Consider the following 12,090-nt stretch of genomic DNA (forward strand, 5'->3'; position numbering starts at 1 on the left):
TGGTTTTAATGATTTCCAAATCCCGTTGTTACATGAATAAAAGCAACTTTTGTGATTAAGTTGTGGCGGGGGGGACGGAAATGGGTGCCGCAGGGAGCGGGGGGGGTCGGCGTCGCCCAATCCGTGCCGGTGCGGCGCCGTCTCACCACGCCGTCGGCACCAGGCTCCACAAGTAATCGCTGAGGAAGCAGCGGGAATGGCGGCTGCCGTCGATGTCGATGGGCTGGGCGATGTCGGGGCCGTAGTGGACTTTGGGGTGTGGGGGGTGAAAAAAACCAGGGGGGGGTTAAGGGGGGCAGGGGATGGTGGGGGGCGAAGGGGAACGTGGGGGGACACTCACTGCCTTTGATCTGCGCCGGCTCGGCCTCGTAGTCCCAATCGATGCGGCTGATCTTGTAGTAGAGCTGCGTCACGTACCTGCAGGGCACAGAGTTAGGGGGGGCTCGGAGGTGTTTTGGGGTCCCCGTGTCCCCCCCTTCACCCCCACTCACGCAGCGGAGGGCACGACGTCCTCCTCCTGCTCCGTGTCCTCCTCCAGCCGCCGGCTCTCCTCCCGCAGCTCCTCCAGCTCCTGGCGGAGCGCGGTGGGGCGGTGAAGGGAGACAACGGGGTGTCTGGGAACCCCCCCCAACCCAAAAAGGCCAGTGGGGACCCCAAAAAGGCCAACAAGGACCCCAAAAAGGATATCTATTGCTGGCCTGCAGGCTGGTACCGGCCTCCCGCGCCCGAATCAGCTCCTCTTCCAGGTCCTGCAGCCTCCGGAGGGATTGCTGGAGCTCGCCCTCCCGGTCCAGGAGGGTCTGCGCCACCGTCTGCTCGGCCGCGGTGAGCTCTGGGGACAGAGGGTGACGCCGAGGAAAGGGGGCTTTGCCGGGGAGGGGGACATGGATGCCACACGGGGCCGGGGGGACTCACCTCTGACCAGCTGGGTGGCCGTGGCCTGCGAAGCCAGCAGCTTGTCGTCCATCCGGCTCCGTCGGTCCAGGCTGCGGCGCAGCAGGTTGTCGGCCCAGTCCGACAGCAGCACCTTCAGCAGCTCCTTGCTCACCTCCTCCAGCTCCTGCATCCGCTTGCTCAGCATGGCGGGGGCCTGGCGGGGGGGCCCCACAGGGCTGGGGGCGGCGGTTCCTAGCAGGGTGGTGGCACCCCAAAGTTTGGGGGGGTGCCAAGAGGTGTCACTGGGGTGAGGGGTGGGGGGAGCCAGGCTGAAGGAGAGGGGCTGGGGCGGGGTAAAGAATGGGGGGGGGCTCTGCAGGGAGGGGCGAGCCCAGGGGGCTGGGAGAGTGGAGATGGGGAGGAGGGGGTGGAAGTTGGGGGGGGTCTGGGGGCAGTGACGGCGCCGGAGGGCACAGAAGGCATGGTCTGGGGGACAGAAGGGGGGGGTGATAGGCCCCGCGGGGCAAAGCCATGGTCTAGGGTGGCAGAAGGGGGGGTGACAGGCCCCGGGGGGACAGGAGCCATGGTCTGGGGGGGGCAGAGGGGGGTTACAGGCCCTGGGTGGGGGCCTGGGAACAGTGACAGGCCCCGGGTGAGGGGCAGAGGCCGCAGGTTGGAGGGGGGAGGCCACGGAGACCCCCACCCGCGGGACACCGCAGCAGAACGCCCCTCAGACGCCTCCAACCGGACCCTTGGGCAAAGCCCCCCCGGGCCGGGCCTGCCCTCACTTAACGTCCACGCGGGAGGGAGACAAGGCCGCCAGGGCGTGGCACAGGCCCCGCCACGGCGGTGGGGGCCGTGAACCCCCCGCCCCGCCCCACCCCCTGTTACCTGCTCTTCGCGGTACCGGACAAAGGGGAGGGGGGGTATGTCGATGCGCGCGCGCGCCGCCGTTTGAACCGGGCGGGGTGGGGCCGCTCTGCGCATGCGCGGTCGGTTTAGTGGCAGCCGGCACCGCGGGCGGCCGCTAGGGGGAGACAGAGGAGGCCACGCCCCTGGGGACCTTCCGGCCGGCTCGGAGGCTTTATGCTTCCTCTCGATGGTCTGGGCAGCCGGTGCGGACCCCCCCCAGGGCTGTGGGAGCCCCCCAGGGCCCCTGAGACCCCCCCCGGGGCCTGGTGCTGGGCTGTGAGACCCCCCAGGACATGGGACTCCCCCCCAGGGACCCTGAGACCCCCCCGGGGCCTGATCCTGGTGTGTGGGACCCCCCCCCAGGGCACGGGACCCCCCTCCAGGGGCTCTGAGACCCCCTCGGGGCCTGATCCTGGTGTGTGGGACCCCCCCCAGAGCACGGGACCCCCCCCCAGGGGCTCTGAGACCCCCCCCGGGACCCCCCCAGGGCACAGGACCCCCCCCAGGGGCTCTGAGACCCCCCCGGGGCCTGATCCTGGTGTGTGGGACCCCCCCCAGACCACGGGACCCCCCTCCAGGGGCTCCGAGACCCCCCCCGGGACCCCCCCCAGGCCACGGCACCCCCCCCAGGGGCTCTGAGACCCCCCCGGGGCCTGATCCTGGTGTGTGGGACCCCCCCCCCAGGGCACGGGACCCCCCCCCAGGGGCTCTGAGACCCCCCCGGGGCCTGATCCTGCTGTGTGGGACCCCCCCCAGAGCGCGGGACCCCCCCAGGGGCTCTGAGACCCCCCCAGGACCTCCCCCAGGCCACGGGACCCCCCTCCAGGGGCTCTGAGACCCCCCCGGGGCCTGATCCTGGTGTGTGGGACCCCCCCGCGCCCCCCAGCCCCCCAAGACCCCCACGCCGGGTCCCTTCTCCTCTTTATTGGAGCTGATGGCGGAGGAGGACAAGGGGGGGGGCGCGGGGGGGGGCACCCCCGGGGATGGGGGGGGGCTGTGAGCTGGGGGGGGGGTGTCTCCCCCAGTGCCCCCCCCCGGGGCCCGGCCCCCCCGTACAAAAATAAAAGCTCTGCGCGACCCCCCCCCCCCCCAGCCGGGACCCCCCCTCGAGCCCCCCCTCCGCGGCGGGACCCCCCCCCCCCGAATTGAGGGACCCCCCCCCGAATTGAGGGAGCCCCCAGCCCCCGTGCTACAGTACAGTGCTCAGAAATGGGGGACCCCCCCCCAAAAAGCTGTTTGGGGGTCTGCCCCCCCCCGCGGGGGGGCACCTCGTTATTGCTTCACCTCCATAGGGGAGACCCCCCCCCCCCGGGGGTCCCGCGGGGGTCCCACAGGCCCCCCCGCCCCCCCGGGGCCACCCTCCCCCCGGATAAATGGCTTTTGGGTGGGGGGGCCCCCCCGAGCCCCCCCGCCTGGTGCGCGGGGGGGGGGGGGGGGCCCTCCCTTTTTTTGTCTTTTCAAGTTTTTTAAAAAATAGACTAAAAATTCCCCCTCCCCCCGCGGCCCCCCCCCCCCGCCCCCATCGAGGGACACGGAATTAAAGGCAATTCAAATTAAAATAAGAAAATGAAAATGGAAATCAAATCGACGTGCGAAGTGGAAGCAAAATGAAATTTTAAAATTTAAAATTTAAAAAATTAAAAATGAAATAAAAAGTCAAATTAAAACGGGAATTAAAAGGAAATAGTCCCATGAAAATTAAAAGTCCAGCGGAAATTAGAATTAAAAATAGAATAAAACCCAAGTTAATATTAAAAGTCAAATTAAGAAGTTAAACGGAAAACTCAAGTTAAAAATGAAATTAAAATAAAACCCCGAAGTAAATTTTAAAGCTTAAATTTAGCATTTAAAATTTACACCTAAAATAAAACCGGAATTTTAAATAGCAACTATTAAAATTTCAAATTAAATGTAAATTTTAAAAATCAGATTTTAAACTTAAATTTGATTTAAATGAAAAGAAAAATCTGAAGTACGAAATTAAAATTAAAATTTCCAATTACGAGTAAATTTAAAAGTTAAAAATTTTAAATAAAAGAGGGGTAAAATTTAAAATAAAAATAAAATTAAAATTTCAAACGACAAGTAAAGTAAAAATTTAGAAGTTACGAATTCAAACGTAAAATAAAATGGGGGTAAAGTTTAAAATAAAAAATTAAAATGACAACGTCCGTTTAAAAGCAAATTTAAAATTTTAAATTTAGAAATTATAATTACAATTTAAACCAAAAGGGGGTAAATTTTCAAATAATGAATTAAAATGTCAAATGGAACGCAAAAAGAAATTTACTTTAAAATGTAAAAATGGAAAAAAGCAAATTAAAAAGCGAGGTTTAAATTTTAAATTTTAAAATTTTAAATTTTAAAATTTTAAATTTTAAAATTTTAAAATTTTAAAATCGAAATTTTAAAATTAAAATTCCAGCGTAAATTTGAAAACAAATCGAAAATTGAACTTGAACTTGAAATTTAAAGCGCAAAATCGCAAATGAAAGTTCAAAGGCCGACCCGGATGGAGGGCGGGCGGGCGCCAGGTCAGAGGAAGCCCGAGTTCTGCCCGGGGGCAGCCCCCCGCTCGCCGCGGGACCCGCCGGGCTCCCCCTCCTCCTCCTCCCCCCCCTCCCCCTGCGCCGCGCCCCGCCGCCCGGGGGGCCGCCCGGGGGGCGGGGGGCCGCGGCGGGGGCAGCGGAGGCGGGGCGGGGGGCGCGGGGGCGCGGCGGGGGGCGAGGGGCTGCGCGGCACGCGGCGCCGGTACCAGTCGCGGTTCTCGCCCAGCGCCTCCAGCTGCTCGCGCCCCGCCGGCCGCACCAGCTCGGCCCAGGCCTCCCACAGCGGCCGCACCACGTAGTCGATGAAGCCCACCTGGGGGGCGCGACACGGGGCGCGGTGCCGCGGGCGCCGGGCTCCCCGGGGCTCCCCGCGCGCGGACCCTCCCCGCGCCGCCGCCGCCGCGACCCCGCGCCGCCGCGGCCCCGCGCCGCCGCCGCGGTGTCCCCGTGCCACCATCGCCGCGTCCCCACGCCGCTGCCGCGACCCTACGCCGCCGCGGCCCGGCGCCGCCGCCACGTCCCCACGCCACCACCGCCGCCATGTCCCCGCGCTGCCGCCGCCGCGACCCCGCACCACCACATCCCCGCACCGCCACCGCCACATCTCCACGCCACCGCCGCGACCCTGCGCTGCCACGTCCCCACGCCACCGCCACGTCCCAGTGCCGCCGCCACCATGACCCTGCACTGCCACCGCTACGACTGCGCCGCCACGTCCCCACACCGCCACGTCCCCACGCCGCCACGTCCCCACGCCGCCACGTCCCCGTGCCACCGCCGCCGCGTCCCTATGCCGCCACGTCCCCACGCCGCCACGTCCCCACACCGCCACGTCCCCGTGCCACCGCCGCCGCGTCCCTACACCGCCACGTCCCCACGCCGCCACGTCCCCACACCGCCACGTCCCCACGCCGCCACGTCCCCATGCCACCGCCGCCGCGTCCCTACGCCGCCGCGTCCCTACACCGCCACGTCCCCACGCCACCGCCACGTCCCCACGCCACCGCCGTGTCCCCACGCCACCACCGCCGTGACCCCGCGCTGCCATATCCCCACACCGCCACCGCCGCGTCTCCACGCCACCGCCGCGACCCTGCACCGCTACATCCCCACGCCGCCGCCACGTCCCCACGCCACCGCCGTGTCCCCACGCCACCGCCGCGACCCCGTGCCGCCGCGTCCCCGCCGCGTGCCCGTACCTGGGACTTCTCGACGGAGGCGGTGTGCTTGTCGCACATGGGGCTGATCTCCATGCCGCGCTCGCGCTCGCGGTCTCCCTGCCGGAAGAACTCCTCCATGATGCGCGCCGTCCACTGCCGGTACAGCGCCAGCGGCTTCGTCGGGTTGCTCAGGTCGGCGCAGTGCACCACGTTCCTCAGGACCTATCGCGACAGCGCCCGCCCCGCCGCCTCAGTCGCCCCCGGGGCGAGGCCGCCGCCGCCCCGCGCCGCCGCCGCCGCCGCCGCCGCCGCCACCTGGATCCTGTCGGCGTAGTTGTCCAGCAGCAGCGCGCCGGAGCTCGTCACCCGCCGCGTCTCCACCATCGTCTTGAGGTCGGCCAAGAGGCTCATGTGCTTCGACATGTCGGTGGCCAGGACCTGCGGCGGGCGACGCGGCGTCAGGGCGGCGCCGGGCCGGCGGCGGCGGCGGCGGCGGCGGGCGGCCTCACCATGTCGATGACCATCTTGCGCAGCGTGCGGCGCTGGCGCCGGCCCAGGTTCTGGAAGATGTCGCAGTTCTCCTCCTGCAGCAGCTTGAAGCCCACGGCCAGGTGGTGGTTCTCCAGCACCGACTCGTCGTTGTACATCAGCGCCAGCTCCGAGTCTGCGCGGCCGCGCGCGCGCTCAGCGGCGGCGCGGGGCGGCGGGGGCACGTGCGCGGCCGGGCGCGCGAGACCGCGGGCGCGGGCGAGGCGGCGCGCGCGTGCGGGACGGGGCGTGCCTGCGAGGCGGCTGGCGCAGGCGAGGCGCCGGCGGCGGCGAGCGCGCAAAGCGGCACGCGGGCGCGGGGCGGCACGCGTGTGGAAAGCGGCACGCGCGTGGAAAGCGGCACGCGTGTGCGAGGCGGCATGCGTGTGGAAAGCGGCACGCGTGTGGAAAGCGGCACACATGTGCGAGGCGGCACGCGTGTGGAAAGCGGCACGTGTGTGGAAAGCGGCACGCATGTGGAAAGCAGCACGTGTGTGCGAGGCGGCACGCGTGTGGAAAGCGGCACGCATGTGGAAAGCGGCACGTGTGTGCGAGGCGGCACGCATGTGGAAAGCGGCACGTGTGTGGAAAGCGGCACGCATGTGGAAAGCGGCACGCATGTGGAAAGAGGGACGCATGTGCAAAGCGGCACACATGTGGAAAGCAGCACACGTGTGCGAAGCGGCGGCACGCATGTGCGAGGCGGCACGCGTGTGGAAAGCGGCACGTGTGTGGAAAGCGGCACGCATGTGGAAAGCAGCACGTGTGTGCGAGGCGGCACGCGTGTGGAAAGCGGCACGCATGTGCGAGGCGGCACGTGTGTGGAAAGCGGCACGTGTGTGCGAGGCGGCACACGTTGGAAAGCGGCACGCGTGTGGAAAGCAGGACGCATGTGCGAGGCGGCACGTGTGTGCAAAGCGGCACGCGTGTGCAAAGCGGCACGCGTGTGCGAAGCGGCACGTGTGTGCGAAGCGGCACGCGTGTGCGAAGCGGCACGCGTGTGCGAAGCGGCGCTCACTGGTGTTGATGAGGAACTGGTTGGAGACGCCGGGGTGGTCGACGTCGTGGATGGCGGCGGCGAAGAGCGCGGCCAGGATCTCCAGGTCGGTGAACACCGCCTGCGGCACCCGGCGCCCTCAGCGCCCGCCCCCCCCCGCCCCGCCCGGGGGGCTCCCCGCACCCACGGGGCCCGATGGCCGGGACCCCCCCCCCCGTTCCCGGGGGCCCCCCAGGGTCCCGGCGCCCCAATATCGCGGGACCCCCGTACGCAGGGACCCCGGCACCCCAAGACTTCGCCCACCCCCGGATCCCCCCACCCAACTCACGCCCGTCCCCCCAAGCCCTCCACCGACCCCAGGGATGGCTCCCCCGCCCCACCATGGGTCCCCCCCACCCTAACGAGGGGACCCCCGCCCCACCACAGGCCCCCCTGCCCCACCATGGGTCCCGCCATGGGTCTCCCCACCCCAATGAGGGGTCCCCCCGCCCCGCCGTGGGTCCCGCCATGGGCCCCCCCACCATGGGGTCCCATCACCCTAATGAGGGGTCTCCCTGCCCCACCATGGGTCCCCCCACCCTAACAAGGGGACCCCCACCCCACCACGGGCTCCCCCACCCCACCATGGGTGCCATCACCCTAACGAGGGGTCCCCCCACCCACCATGGGTCCCCCCACCCTAACCAGGGGACCCCCACCCCACCATGGGTCCCGCCATGGGTCCCCCCACCCTAACGAGGGGTCCCCCCACTCCACCATGGGTCCCGCCATGGGTCGTCCCGCCATGGGGTCCCATCACCCTAACGAGGGGTGCCCCCACCCACCATGGGCCCCCCCACCCCACCATGGGTCCCCCCACCCTAACGAAGGGTCCCCCCGCTCCACCATGGGTCCCACCATGGGTCCCCCCGCCCCACCATGGGTCCCCCCCACCCCAATGAGGGGTCCCCTCGCCCCGCCATGGGTCCCACCATGGGTCCCCCTGCCCCACCATGGCTCCCCCCACCCCAACGAGGGGTCCCCCCGCGCCGCCATGGGTCCCATCACCCTAACGAGGGGTCCCCCCCACCCCACCATGGGTCCCCCCACCCACCATGGGTCCCTCCGCTCCACCATGGGTCCCACCATGGGTCCCCCCACCCCACCATGGGTCCCTCCGCTCCACCATGGGTCCCACCATGGGTCCCCCCGCCCCACCATGCGTCCCCCCACCCCCTCCGTGGGTCCCCCCGGGCCGGGGGCTCACATCGAGGGCGGGGGTGGCCAGCAGGACGTGGGTGGACTGCATGACGTCAGCGGCGTGCAGGCTGTTGTGGTAGGCGACGTCGGCGTGGTAGTGGTCCTCCAAGGTCAAGGTGTAGGTCAGCAGCGTCTCCACCGGGATCCTGAAGGTCTTCACCAGGTCCCGCTCCTGCGCGGGGGCGGGGGTCACGGCCCCCTCCCCAGGCTGAGGACCCGGGCGTGGTCCCGGGGGGGGTGGGCTGGGGGGTTAGGGGGGATGGGGTGTGTTTGGGGGTGAAGGGGGGGGGGGGTTGGGATGGGGATGGGCGTTTGAGGGGGCTGGGGGGGTATTTCGGGGCGGGGGGTGTCGGGGTGGGGATGGGAGGGCTGGGGGGGTATTTTGGGGCGGGGGGTGTCGGGGTGGGGATGGGAGGGCTGGGGGGGGCTGGGGGGGTTTTTGGGGCAGGGGGTGTCGGGGTGGGGATGGGAGGGCTGGGGGGGTATTTTGGGGCGGGGGGTGTCAGGGTGGGGATGGGAGGGCTGGGGGGGGCTGGGGGGGTATTTTGGGGCAGGGGTGTGTCGGGGTGGGGATGGGAGGGCTGGGGGGGTATTTTGGGGTGGGGGGTGTCGGGGTGGGGATGGGAGGGCTGGGGGGGCTGGGGGGTATTTTGGGGCAGGGGGTGTCGGGGTGGGGATGGGAGGGCTGGGGGTTATTTTGGGGCAGGGGGGTGTTGGGGTGGGGATGGGAGGGCTGGGGGGGGCTGGGGGGGTATTTTGGGGCGGGGGTGTGTCGGGGTGGGGATGGGAGGGCTGGGGGGGTATTTTGGGGCGGGGGGTGTCAGGGTGGGGATGGGAGGGCTGGGGGGGGCTGGGGGGGTATTTTGGGGCGGGGGTGTGTCGGGGTGGGGATGGGAGGGCTGGGGGGGTATTTTGGGGTGGGGGGTGTCGGGGTGGGGATGGGAGGGCTGGGGGGGGCTGGGGGGGTATTTTGGGGCGGGGGTGTGTCGGGGTGGGGATGGGAGGGCTGGGGGGGTATTTTGGGGTGGGGGGTGTCGGGGTGGGGATGGGAGGGCTGGGGGGGTCGGGGGGTGTTTCGGGGCGCGGGCGGGGTGAGGAGGGGGCTGGGGGCGGGGGGCGTACCTGGAATATGGCGTACATGATGCAGCTGAGCGAGCGGTTGTTGGAGAACTCGGAGACGCGGAAGATGTTCAGCCCCCACTTGTTGAGGCTGTCGAGCTCCTGGGGGGGGGGCGCGGGGGGGTGGGTCCGGCACGGACCCCCCCCCCCCCGATCCCGGAGACCCCCCCTCACCCCGTCGCGCTGAACCCCCTCACCTTGCCCAGCTGCTCCTCCTGGTCGGTCTTTACGCCGAAGCGGGGGACGCTGGAGCCGCCGGCGCGGGGGGGCTTCGCCCCCCTGCCCTGCCCCCCGCGGGGGGCTGCCGCCGCTTCTCCCGCTCCTTGGGGCCGGGGGCCGGGATCTCCACCTCGTGCTGCTTGTCTGGGGGGGGGGGGCACACGGCGGGGGGGGGGGCGGGCTGGGGCCGCGGCCGCGCCTGGGAGGCCCCCCGCGGCGGTGGGAGCCCCCCACGGTGCGCGAGGGAGCGTGGGCGGGGGGTGCAAGGGGTCTGGGGGCTGGTGGGGGTCCCTGGGGAGCTGGTGGAGGTCCCTGGGGTCCCTGGTGGGGGTCTCTGGGGTCCCTGAGGGGCTGGTGGGGGTCCCGGGGGAGCTGGTGGGAGTCCCTGGGCTCCCAGGGGGCCTGGTGGGGGTCCCTGTGGGCCTGGTGGTGGTCCCTGGGGAGCTGGTGGGGGTCCCAGGGGTCCCAGGAGGGCTGGTGGTGGTCCCTGGGGAGCTGGTGGGGGTCCCAGGGTCCCAGGAGGGCTGGTGGGGGTCCCTGAGCGTCTGGTGGGGTCCCAGGCATGCTGGTGTGTGTCCGGGGGGTCCCGGGGGGGCTGGGGTGTCCCGGCGGGCTGGGGGGGTCCCGGGGGTCTCACCGAGGAAGGTGCTGGAGATGTACTCGGAGACCTGGTTGCCCGAGCGGCTCATCTCGGAGAGGTGGCTCAGCTCCCGGCTCAGCATCCGCTTGAACTGGGGGCGGGGGCGCGGGTCGGGCCCCTCGCCCCCGCGCCGGGACCCCCGCACGCCCCCCGCGCCGGGACCCCCCGGCCCCCCCTCACGCCGGGACCCCCTTCCCCCCACCCCGGGACCCCCCGGCATCCCCTCCCACGACGGGACCCCCCGGCATTCTGCACCGGGACCCCACGGCACCCCCCCCCGCGCTGTGACCCCCCGGCACCCCCTCTGCACCGGGACCCCCTGGCACCCCTCCCGCGCTGGGATCCCCTTCCCCCCCGCCCCAGGACCACCCGGCATCCCACCCCGGGACCCCCCGGCACACCCCCCTGCGCCAGGACCCCCCGGCACCCCCTCCTGTGCCGGGACCCCCCGGCATTCCGCGCCGGGACCCCCCCCGGCATCCCCTCCGCCCCGGACCCCCCGGCACCCCCCCGCGCCAGGATCCCACGGCATCCCCCCCCCCCCGCATCCCCCTCCCCGCCCGGGACCCCCCCAGGCCACCCCCGTCCTGAGGGCCCGGGGGGCAGGGAGGGGACTAGGATGATGACAGGGACTGGGATGGGACTGGGACTGGACTGGGAGAGGACTGGGATGGCACTGGGAGGGACTGGGACTGGACTGGGATGAGGCCAGTGCAGCTTTTTACCCCAGGGAAGCCCAGTGGCCCTTGTCACATCCCCATCCCCACAGCACTGGGGGGGCACTGGTGTCACTGGGAACACTGGTGGCACTGGGGACATGCTGGTGTCACTGGGGACACACACACTGGTGTCACTGGGGACACACCAGTGTCACTGGGGGGGGAACACTGGTGGCACTGGGGACACTGGTGGCACTGTGGAGACGCACTGGTGGCACTGGGTGGGGCACTGGTGCTGCTGGGGTGCACTGGTGGCACTGGGGGGCACTGGGGACACGCTGGTGGTGCTGGGGGGGCCGGGGGGGCTGGAGGGGGGGCTGTGGGGGGACAGGGCCCCCCCCGAGCACCCCCAGGCTGAGCGGGGCCAGGGGTCCCCAATCCTGTCCTGTGCCCCCCCGGGGTCCCCCCTTACCCCCCCCCGCCCCCTCATTGCCCCCGCCCCCCGGCGGTGCTGGCCCCGCCCCCACGGCCCCGGGGGGCCCGGGGAGAGGGGGAGGGGCTGCTGCCCCCCCATTTACCCCAGCCGCCCCCCCCCCCAACACGGGGGGAGTGGGGGGGAGCATCATCCGCATCCCTCTCCCAGCAGCCAATCAGGACCCTCCGCCCAGTCTCCATGGCAACCGCAGTCACCATAGCAACTGCCCTCCCGGTCCCCGCCCGGGGGGGGGTTAACCCCTGCTGTGCCGCGCGGGGGGGGGCTCCAGCCCCCCTAGGCCCCCCTCCTCCCCGCGGTGCCCCGTGTCGTGAGTTTGTCGGGTCTCTGCGTGACGGCGCAGCCCGCCCCCCCGCGTTCCCTCCCCCCCCAGCCACAACTAGGCTGGCTCGGGGGGGGTCCCACCGTCACGCGGCGGGGGGGGGGAGGTCAGGGTGCCCCCCGCCCCGGCGCCCCCTTACCTGGTCCCACCAGCCCACCAGCCAGGGCCTGGCGCAGCTCTCGCAGAACAAATCCCCCAAGGGCATTTTCCGGCCGCGGGGGGGCGGCCGGGGGGCGCTGGGCCCCCCCCGCCGCCCCGAGGGAACCGGGGGTCCCGGCTGACCCCCCCGACCCGAGCGCACCCCCCCCAGTCCCTACCCGCAGCCTGCTAAGGCGGGGGGGCGCGGGGGGCCCTTGGCATGGTGGGACTCGGGGGGG

The 12,090-nt window shown here is 69.7% G+C and overlaps 2 protein-coding genes across 2 annotated transcripts; both read right to left on the bottom strand.

The window, feature by feature from the left end:
* Nucleotides 1–142: 142 nt before the first annotated feature.
* Nucleotides 143–1,081, bottom strand: SPC24 (SPC24 component of NDC80 kinetochore complex; the record flags this gene model as incomplete). The annotated part of the gene is made up of 5 exons (XM_082015839.1): nt 143–249; nt 341–417; nt 492–571; nt 699–832; nt 916–1,081. The coding sequence occupies 5 exons, from the start codon at nt 1,079–1,081 to the stop codon at nt 143–145; spliced, it is 564 nt and encodes a 187-aa protein (XP_081871965.1).
* Nucleotides 1,082–3,634: 2,553 nt separating this feature from the next.
* Nucleotides 3,635–11,918, bottom strand: LOC309416268 (3',5'-cyclic-AMP phosphodiesterase 4A-like; the record flags this gene model as incomplete). Its single annotated transcript, XM_082015840.1, is given in 12 exon segments — nt 3,635–3,647; nt 4,544–4,650; nt 5,537–5,719; nt 5,813–5,935; nt 6,007–6,161; nt 7,044–7,143; nt 8,269–8,433; nt 9,384–9,482; nt 9,578–9,682; nt 9,685–9,743; nt 10,237–10,330; nt 11,853–11,918. Coding segments are annotated over 12 exon segments (1,269 nt in total).
* Nucleotides 11,919–12,090: the final 172 nt, after the last annotated feature.

Source organism: Phaethon aethereus, assembly GCF_964289735.1.
Source record: "Phaethon aethereus genome assembly, contig: HAP1_SCAFFOLD_58, whole genome shotgun sequence".
NCBI classification, from domain to species: domain Eukaryota; kingdom Metazoa; phylum Chordata; class Aves; order Phaethontiformes; family Phaethontidae; genus Phaethon; species Phaethon aethereus.